Source organism: Mesitornis unicolor, unplaced genomic scaffold (assembly GCF_000695765.1).
Source record: "Mesitornis unicolor isolate BGI_N332 unplaced genomic scaffold, ASM69576v1 scaffold39389, whole genome shotgun sequence".
NCBI classification, from domain to species: domain Eukaryota; kingdom Metazoa; phylum Chordata; class Aves; order Mesitornithiformes; family Mesitornithidae; genus Mesitornis; species Mesitornis unicolor.
The window spans coordinates 1-10,258 of NW_010205915.1; the positions used below are offsets into that span (position 1 = coordinate 1).

The 10,258-nt window shown below is 36.8% G+C and overlaps 1 protein-coding gene across 1 annotated transcript; it reads left to right on the forward strand.

Annotated features, from left to right (window-relative positions):
• Nucleotides 1-108: 108 nt before the first annotated feature.
• Nucleotides 109-6,989, forward strand: LOC104546245 (tudor domain-containing protein 1-like; the record flags this gene model as incomplete). Its single annotated transcript, XM_010191588.1, is given in 10 exon segments — nucleotides 109-401; nucleotides 873-992; nucleotides 2,111-2,221; nucleotides 2,441-2,611; nucleotides 3,580-3,825; nucleotides 4,337-4,464; nucleotides 4,686-4,785; nucleotides 5,935-6,102; nucleotides 6,429-6,650; nucleotides 6,838-6,989. Coding segments are annotated over 10 exon segments (1,711 nt in total), but the record flags the coding sequence as incomplete, so codon positions are not given.
• Nucleotides 6,990-10,258: the final 3,269 nt, after the last annotated feature.

The window sequence follows — 10,258 nt, forward strand, 5'->3', positions numbered from 1 at the left end:
CGTGTGATGGCACTCAGGATGATTTACTCCACAGAATCTTCTTACAAGCATGAGGAGTGGGGGAGAGTTACTTGGAGTATCTGCTGCTTAATCTGTTGTTTTAAACAGTGGTGGTGTAGTTGTCCACATACTGATCTGTGAACTTCTGTTAGGTGTAAAGCCACCATTAGGAGCCTGGACCTCAAAAGCTATTTCTTTAATGAAACAACTGGTGAAGGATAAATTGTTAACAATAAAAGTAGTGGATAAAGAGAGTTACAGTGCTGTGGTGGAGCTTGTAGATGCATCAGTTACCCCAGCAATAAATATATCGAGCCATCTCAGAGAGAAAGTCTGTGCAGCTGAGGAATCAAGGTTGGCCGTACAAGCAATCAGAATGGGCAATGCTGAGCAAGCAAATGGTGAGTACGAGCACAAAAAGGCATTACTTAACCTCCCACTAGAGTGGGTACAAGGAATGCAAGTTCTTAACTGGTGACAGCTTTCCGGTCTGGCTCATGAAGTCCACCCTTCACAGCTCTGAAGTTTAACCATGGCAACTTTGCCATGAAGAAATTGTGTGTTTGCTTGTGTGTGTGTGTAAGCATATGTAAAAAAGTTGCGATTGCTTACTGCTGAAAGACCATACTAGTATTTCACTTTCTGTCGTAAGAAGTCTTAAAATTTTCAGTTGAATTAGCATATGACTTGTTAGTACCTCCTTGTTCTTATGCCCTTGTCTTTAGTTCAGACAGTATTTCATCTTCATTGTCCTATATTTTACACCTAAATCCACATATTTAGTCCTTGAAGATTTGTTATTTTATTATTTGTTATTTAATTATTTTAATTTCTCTTCCTTCCTGTACATCTGTCTTATCTTTCCTCTCTAGAGGACACCATGAATCAAATTTGCAAGTGGAGTAAACTAACTCTTAAAGAAACAGTAGATGTCATAGTGTGTGCACTGTACAATCCTGGAGAATTCTACTGTCAGGTTTCCAATAACAGTGGTAAGTTTATTCAGCTTTGTTCTTTCTGTTAGTTTCTTTGCTCACTCATTTGTCATTTATTATAGTTCTGATGCATCATTGTTTCAAGTGAGCGTATAGCATCAAGGCTTAACTCTTGAGTTTTTGTATCTAAGAGCACAAGTGGAATGATAAAGAAATTGGATGTATGTAGTGACTAAAATCTGAAAATGTTGAAGGTAAGCAGTTGAATGAAATTTAATCTAAGAATGTAAAGAAAAGTGAAAAGAGCTACCATAACCTGGGCAAAGCATATCTAAACAGAAGATAGCAAATAAGAGACATGTTCCCTGTGTCCATACAGTACTTACTGGAGCTCTCTTCTAGTGCTGTTATAAACACTTGCAAAGAATCGAAGGAGATAAAATAATACAAAAATGAGAATTTGCAGCTTTTGAGACTGAACTTGCTCTTGGATAAGCTCAAAAACTCTCTTATTCCTCTATTTGCGTGTATAAAGACTTCTGATAGCCACTGGCTTTTTAACCTACTAGAAAAATGATGAAATTCAGTGTCTGGAAGTGGAAGGTAAAGGCATTCAAACCAAAACCAGATCTTAAAAAGTGAGGAGAGCTTATTCCTTGACTTATCTAAGGATAGTATAGATTCTTTGTAGCTCTTTATATTTAAGACATGACTGAATTCCTAAATGGGATATTACAGATCAGACTGAAGGACTTGATATAAAAAATAAATAAGCAGGATGAGATCCCATAATTGTCCTGTGGAGTGGTTGAACTAGATAATTCACATGGTGGTGTCTGGCTATAATATATACTTCAGATTTTGGAGTGAAGGGTGCTTGTTGGATTAGTAGGAAGAATTTGTGGTCATTTTGCTATCATACTGAACTAATTTGTCAGTAAATATCAGCTATTGCTCCTCCTCCCGCTAATAAGTTTGTCTAGTAAGTTAAATAGTTAACTCAGTGCCAACAGAGTTTTGTTTTTTTGTTTGGTTGGGGTCTTTTTTGGTGAAATTCATGGAAATCTCCTGTAAAAATCTTTGTAAGTAAGCTATGCAGTGAACAGTATTGATAAACTTCAAGTCACTTTATTTCATTGATCTCATATTTTGGAATTTTTCTTTCTAATTTTCAGAGTTACTTGCTCTAAACTCACTTAACAGATCATTGTCTGAGTACTGTCAGAAAACTCCACCAAATTTTTTTAAGCCTGAGAATGGAGAACCTTGCTGTGCTTTTTTCTCGAGTAAGTAACAGACTAAAATATTTGTTTTTAAAGCATAGCACAAAGCAAAGAAAAATAATAAAATTGGATATCTGATAGTTTGCATTGGTAGAGGGTAACAAAGAATTGGATTTGTTTACTAAAAAATAAATGCTTATAAACTTACAAAACATGTGAAATAGGTTTTTTTTTGTTTTGTGGTTTGTTTTGTTTTTTTCCTATTTTTCTTTTTACAATTAGATGATGGTAACTGGTACCGTGCTTTGGTGCAAAACGTTACTTCAGGTGGAACTGTTCAAGTATGCTTTGTGGACTACGGAAACGTTGAGGAAGTACCACTGGATAAAATACGGCACATCTCACCCTCATTCCTAGAACTTCCGTTTCAAGCAATTAAATGCTGGCTCTCAGGTCGATCTTCTTACTGTTGGTGTTTTGGGTTTTTTTTCTCTTGTAAGAACTATTGCACTTAGAGACTTGCTGCTCCGTGGGAAGGAGGTGGTGACAGGGTATGATTCACAGAACTCTGTTTCAGGAGGGTTTTTTGGTTGCTTTTCCCTGAGCTCCTGACAGTGCCATGGAGTGAAGGGGAGGTTACTTACTGATTTACCAGTCAAAAGGAACTTCTTGTTTAGTTCTGCTTACTCTGTAGTACTTACTAGCTTTTGGTTGCTGCCTTGCTGAGAGTAAATGTGCTTTTGTGCAACTTGATTATTTCTCAAAATTTTTGCAGGCAAAGGGGCTCATTTGTTTTTATGGACCAAGTTGGCCTTTCAGTTCCCTGCAGGGATGTTTCATTTGAGTTCTGCGGAATTTGGCACTGTACTGCTGTTTCTCAGTCTTCTACCAATTCTCTGCTTCTTCCTTTTCCACAGCAAGTCACTCAAAATTGTACATAATTATTCTTTCTTTCTAATGTACTTTACTTGTTTTAAAAATAAAAAAAAATGTGGAAATCAGGAAAAGCTCAAAAACACATTCCCTCAAGGTGTCTCCTGCTTGGGTTTTTTTTTAAATCTCTTGAAGCACTTTGTTTTTCTGCTCCTTTGATAAAAAGGCTATATTAAACTGATTCACAAACAGTCTTTAACAGTGGTGTTTGTGCTAAGGCACAAGGATTTACTTGGTAGGATATCGTAAAATGTAGAAAACAAAAATTGGGAGTCCTAAGGAAATCTGCTTTTTTAAAAGAGAGGAGAAGGAGGAATATCAGTTAACAGGATGAAGTACAACGTTTATCCCTAAGATAGTAAAAATAGCTTTGTTAGAGTTGTGCTTTTTAAAAAATGGATTTTTTTTTTAGTGGAAAAACATTTTAAGGAATGTAATGTTGAAGAAAGTCACTTAATGGATATATTTTGACCAATTCTACTTCCTAGGTGTAAAGCCTGGTAATAGCAAATGGATTCCAGAAGCTACAGCAAGATTTCGTATGTACACTGCAGGGATAAAGCTTCAAGCCAGAGTAATTTGCCTTTCCAGAGATGGAGCAGGTGTAGAGCTTATTGACAATTCCACAGGCCATCCAAAAGTGATCAATGAGATATTAACTTCTGAAAAATTGGCTGTAAAGGAAGTTCTGCAAGATAAAAAGAACTTTCCAAACAAGTCTGTTGACAAAAAAGGTAATTAAATTAATGTCAACTTGTAGATTGAACAAGAATTTTCAGTATTCCAGCCTCTGTGATCTTGCTGTTTGATATCAATAATAAACTTGTATAGTTTTGATTATATTGTCAGTTTTTTCAGTTAAACACAAGCTGCCCTGCAGGTGGCATTACAGACAAAAAGAGAGAGAAAAATCGCTGGGTTTGTGTTAAATGAATGCTACTTGAATATTTGATAGTAGAAAGTTACAAATTTGCGATGACTGAAACTTTTCCCATGTTTACTTTCCAATATTTTTTTTTATGACTTTTATTTTTTACTTTAGTTACTTTTCTATGCAAATAGTTTATTAACAGCAAATTAAGCAAGAATTATCGTTGTTTAAATTTCTCTTTTTAAAGTGAAGACATGCAGTTGTCTCTAAAATTCAAAAAGATGCTCTGTAACAGTTTGTTAACAGCGAGTTAACTTAACTTTTGTATGTGCGGAGGAAAATGGTACACTGTATTTTCTTACTATTTCCATTAGGAACCTCACTTGGGCACTGGAAGTCGATCGAATTGGCTATAGATGAAACCCTGTATGTCTGTGTAACAGAAGTTGTCAGCCCAGACTTGTTCTACGCTGTACCAGTTCAAAATAAAGGTAAGAAAAAAGTGTTCCTAATATCAGTAAGAAGTCACTGTTGCAGGCTAGTTAATAAAATGAATGCCTATAGTGCACTGAACCATATGGAAATGTAGCTCGGACAGTAGAAAAAATATTAAAAAATGCCAAAGGTGGGAGCAGGGGAGCTTAAAATAAGTATGCTCTTCATTATACCCAATTGTGGTTAGTTATTAAATGTTTTGGGTTTTTTTCTGTAGATCAAGAGAAGCTACGTAGGCAGCTGATTGAACTAGAAGGCTATTGTAAATCTTGTAAGAACCAGCCCTTCAAACCAAAACTGGATGAAGCTTGTTGTGCCAGGTTTTCAGGTGAGATGATCATTCATTCTTGTATTTCCTTGACCAGCATAAAACACAGCTTCCTTTTTTGCTTTAGAAAAAGGGAAAATGCCAACTTTTAAAGTACTTACAGACCTCATAATTCCGTTCCAAAGGAGAGCCTGGCTGCATCTTTAGGGCAAGTGAATGATGTGACAGTCTGGGAGAGAAAATAAGGAATAGGTTGTGCCCTGCAAAATGTGTGGAGCTTTAAGAGGAAAGAACAGTGAGTTACTGTTTAAACTGGAATTTGGTTGTGCTGCCCTGACTCACAAGGGCATGAAATCCATGGCAGAGCAACAGTGCACTTGCATCCGTACAGATCCACTTCTGATTTGGGGGTGCTTGGGTCGTTTTTTGTTGCTGCTTTGTGTAAGCATGGGGTGGTGACACTGGCTATGGCAATTGGTCATTCAGCCTTGGCCAAATAAGCTGTCTGTGCTTACTGAACTGTTAGTTCACATCAAAAGCATTATTAACAGTGAGGGAAATTAATTATTGTCTTACTCTTTCTGAAGAGGGGATACTCTGTTGATATATTAGCTCAATACTTAAAAAAATAAAGTAGCGATGATTCTTAAATATTAAATATTGACTGCATGTGGATTGTTACAAGAGACCTGGCTAGCTGCTGGAAATGAATTTGGGTGCTAGATCATATAACAGCTCATGGAAAACAGGATAGATGAATTTAAAACAATACTAGGCAGATCCCAAGAGCATACCTAAGAGTTTGACAGTTGTTTTTTACTTTCCACAGATTTATATTTTTTTGTTTATCACTCTTCAGGATAATTGAGGAACAAGGATTATTTTTTTTTTAATTTTAGTTATGAGAGGAAATATGCATTGAAAAATGAAAGGAGCGAGAAATACAGTGTGCAGACATCCGTAAAACAGTACTGTAGTAAAAATCTATCTGTATAATTTAAGCAAAACTCTGAAAGCAACACTTAGAGTTACGAATACAGCAATCAGAAACTATTCCCTTGTTCTGTGGGCTTGCTTCTTAAGTGGCCTTTTGTATATACCGGGGTATTTAAAAATTCCTGGAAAACTATATCAATTCTTGATCTTGGTATAAGCTGTGCTTCTAAGAGGGTACTTCACATGTGATTCTTCTTGTCCCAATCTTTTCAGGTGATGGCCATTGGTACAGAGCTCTTGTTCTGGAAGTCTCTCAGTCTGTAGTGACAGTACTGTATGCAGACTATGGGGACACAGAAACTTTACCACTTTCACAGGTGCTGCCAATCACAGATTCCTTCTTAAAGCTGCCTTTTCAGACAATTAAATGTTCACTTGCAGGTAAAAAAAAAAACAACCTAAAACACCCACCCCCAGAAATCCCTGACTGGTTGGTTGTTTTCTTGCACATTATAAATCTGTATCTATCCTAATAATAGTGGGGTTTTTTTAACTGACAAACAGCATGATGAGCTGTTGAAATAGTATGTTGGTTAGCACTGTGAAAGTTGTTTTAGGAAATATGTTTTTAGTTAGTTATCTGTAGAATCTAAGCTGTTTATATTAGGGAAATTTAGCATCATATTTTCAAAAACTGTGGTAGCATTGTAAGTCTTACCATAAAGGAATTCTTTATAGAACAAACTTGATTGTACTTTTTTTTTCAGGAATAGAGAAAGCTAAGTGGTCTCCATTATTACTTGACAAGTTCAGAAAAATGCTATTGAATAAATACATCACCATTACAGTGAAAGGGATAAATGGAAATGTTAATTTAGTAACGGTGGACAAACTTTCTGAGGATGGTAGTCTGAATGTAGCTGACAGACTGGTAATGGAAGGTTTGGTCAAACCCTGCAGGGCTGAAAGCTTACATACTGAAGATCAAGGTACTTTCTTTCACTTAATTACTTCTTAATTTAAACTTAATTTGAAGAACTGTGGACATGTGGAATGCCTAAGTGACTCTTGCTTCCAAAAATCTTGAGAGTTCCACACGTCACCTTTTAAATTAGGGAAGCAGTATCCATGTGTATTTTGCTCATTCACTTGCTTTCATTTTTTTTTTTTTTGTAGGCAGTGGATGTGAGGCCAAATGCTGCTGCAGAGAATTAAAAATGCAAGTAAGATTCAGTCCAAGCAATACTTGCTTTTTTGCTGTTTCCAGAATTTAAAAGAAATGCTATGTGGGAAGCAAATGGAAGGAGGGAGACGAAATAGCGAACTGAAACATTGAAGATACACACAATTCACTTGGTGTATTTCAGATAGCAGAGATTAATGTGTGCCACAGTTTGTCATGAAATGGGCTGAGAATCTGAGTTCAGGAGAATACTGGAATTTGTAACGGTGTTGGCCAGTTGCAAGATTGGTTTTGTTTTGGTTTTGTTTTTTACTACTGAAAAAAAAAATCGTGTCTTATACAGATACTGCACATTTCTGTAACTTTCGAAAGCTCTCTGGATCTAAGCTTTCTAATTTTTTATTTTAACTTAGGCTATTTGTGAAAAATCAGAACTTTTAGTAATCTAAAGTAACTTAAAGTATACCAGAAAAGATGGATCAGAATCTTTGTCAGAGAAATGAACAAAATTTGAAATGTAAAGACAGAAACCCCTTTTAAGGGTAGTTTGACCTTCCCCCTCTCCTCCCAGCCAGACCCAGCAGGCTCAAAAGCAAAAATATGCACTATGCTATTTTGAAGGTAGGTTCAAGGTCATTTAGACCCAGTTTACCGCTTCAGAGTAAGCGGTTACCAGCAGTTTAGTGGCAAAAAGGTAGTAAAGCTATGCTATTCTCTTCCCCCTCTGTCTCTTTGATCTTCAGTTTGATCCAGCTGATGTCTTTTCTTACTGCAGTTTGGTCATTTTCTGTTTTCTGTCATCCTTCCTTACTTGGGAAAGATCAGCAATTTCAAAAAAAGAGAATAATATATTTTTAATTATTTCTGCTTATTCCACAGCTTAAAAAGCATGAACAGATCCTACTCTTCTTTTTAAACATGTATGGGAATCCAGATGGGTTTGCTGAAATGAAAAAACTGTTGGACCACTAAGTCTCGAACATGTACCCTTTCAGTTGTGTGTACACCAGGTTGCTGCAGTTCCTTTTTTGGAAGAGCAAGTGTATTCATCAGCTTAAAAATGGGAGTCGCTTTGCAGAAATTCAGCTAAGTACCTGTATTTATCTGTATGCTTGGATTGTTGTTGTGATACAAGTTTGTAACTTGCAGGATTTCAAAGCTGCAAGCTAAATTTTCAGTTATGTTTTTGTTTTATACCACTAAGGGTTTTTTTGCTTTTATTTTGCTGTTGTATGCACATAACTCTGCGGAGTGACCATTGCATCGTGAGTCTATTCTGCAAACTTACATATTGAAATCGTAAAGCTTACTTCAACTTTGGTACCATTAATTGTACTTGAAAAATCTGTATCTTACCTCAATTAGTCTTCTTTCAACTTAATTTCTGGTCTGAAGTTAGACTGAAAATTGTTCTCCATAAACTTTGTTTCAGTATCATTAAAGGCTAAATCTTGTCTTGGACTGCATATAGAGAGTTCTCTTTAAAATCAGTGCACACTTAAATGTGCACAGTTTTTTAGTTACACTTACACTGTATAATATGAATCTGTGAATACTGTTTTGTAGTAAATTGTATGAGAGCTGTTCTGTCTATAGCTATGTTGTCAGGATTTCTACCCCATCGAGTTTTTTCACATCAAGATAAACAAATCCCATTATGGGATATGATGAATACTGAATCAAATTATTAATGGATTTTCAGTATTTTTCTAAAATGTAGTTGATCCCTGATTGTAATTTCTGACTAATCCAGTGGTAGTGTTACTAAGGAGTACCAAATTATTTTTTATAGACCACATAACACATTGAAACTGCCGGGTTGGCTTTTTTGTCTGCTTGAAGTATGTACTTTAAGTTTGAGCTTTGTGCAATTTGGAAGGATCTGGAGATTAAACTTGTGAAAATTTTTTGTTTGTTTGACTTAAGCATAATAAAACATTAAATTGTTTCAGATTTTTTTTCCTTGCATCTTAGTTTTTGCAGCGTCATATTCTTGCAGTATCGAAGAATTAGACAAACGCTTGTGCCTCCAGTGCTGAGCCAAGATTATGGCTGCCTTAAGTGTCCTTTGACTTCCTGTGACAAGCGTGGCTTTCACAAGCGTTTGCCCGCATGCAAAGCAACTCTCTGATGCTTTAGTCCTCCCATGGCTCTTGTTCCCTTGTCTGCATACCACCTCTCCTAGCAGCTAGGCATTGCATTTCAGAAGATGAAGTAGTCAAAAGCAGTCTCTCCAAAGCTGGACTATCCTGTAGTGCCACTGTATTTAAAATGAATTGCCCTGGTACTGCTTTCTTCCTTGGCTTTTGTTGTGGGAGCTGCTTTTTGGTGGTGGGTGTGTGGTGGGGTGGAATCTCACCTGATTACATATCCTTTCACTCCAGGTCGGACCTTTGCAGAACAGAACAACTGAACAAGGTCCTGTAGGGCACAGCTCATCTCGTGTCCTTACTCTTGTGAAGTTCTTGCATTGCTCAAGGACTGTTTACAGGGAGAGTATGGTAGGCGCTGCATGTCCAGGTGGAGAAAAGAAGTGAAAGCAGAAAAAGGAAAGCTGATCTAGGAAAAGATCTGCTACTTTAGTGTAGCCTCTGTTAGGAAATAAACTTATTACAGGCTTAAGTTCAGTTTTATTCTTAGAAAATGTAGCTATTTATAACTCCAAAATACATTCAACTAACACTTTTCAAAGAATATTAACTTGTAGAAGTTTTTTTTGATCCTACAGTTGCACAGCCTCAGTTGTAAGAAAAGAACACCAAAAAACTCCCCAAAACAAACCCTAAAAATGCCTATATTTTTTAAAATGAACTTCTTAAATAATTCCTATATGTGTAGCAGGTGTGAATATGGTACTTTTACTGACAGGTGAAGAATAGTTTTCCGTGAAAAAATTAGTATGAGGCAAGACATTATCCTAAATGAAGCTGTTTTATGGCTGTCGGTGGTGCCCAGTAATCTTGCAGGCTGTGGTGTTACTGCTGCCCTGGGTTGCTGCCAGGCTTGTGAACTGTGCACCAGGGGTGCTGATATTTTCAGCTGTACTTTGTCTGTCAGATGAACTGGTACAACAGTGTGACTTTTAAACGCAGCCTAAAGCAATGTGGGTGTTCTTTGGTTTGGGTGGTTTTTTCCAAATCTTAATTGTAAATGGGAGGATGTGATGGATGAGGAGACACTGTCAGAGCTGCACACAATATAAATCAGAGTGTGAAGGAGGCTACTTGTGAGCCCATCAAGGTGCACAAGGGCTACGCAATGCAGTCCTGCAGAAAAAAAGTTAAAATGCGACTTACACCGTGGGGTTTCTCTCTTTCTCTTTTTTTTTAACTTGATAACATCTTAAACCTCTGCCTTAGAGGTTGAGGACCGTGTAGGAAAGCAGAAGTTGTCGCGGCAGCGGCTGCGGGTCCA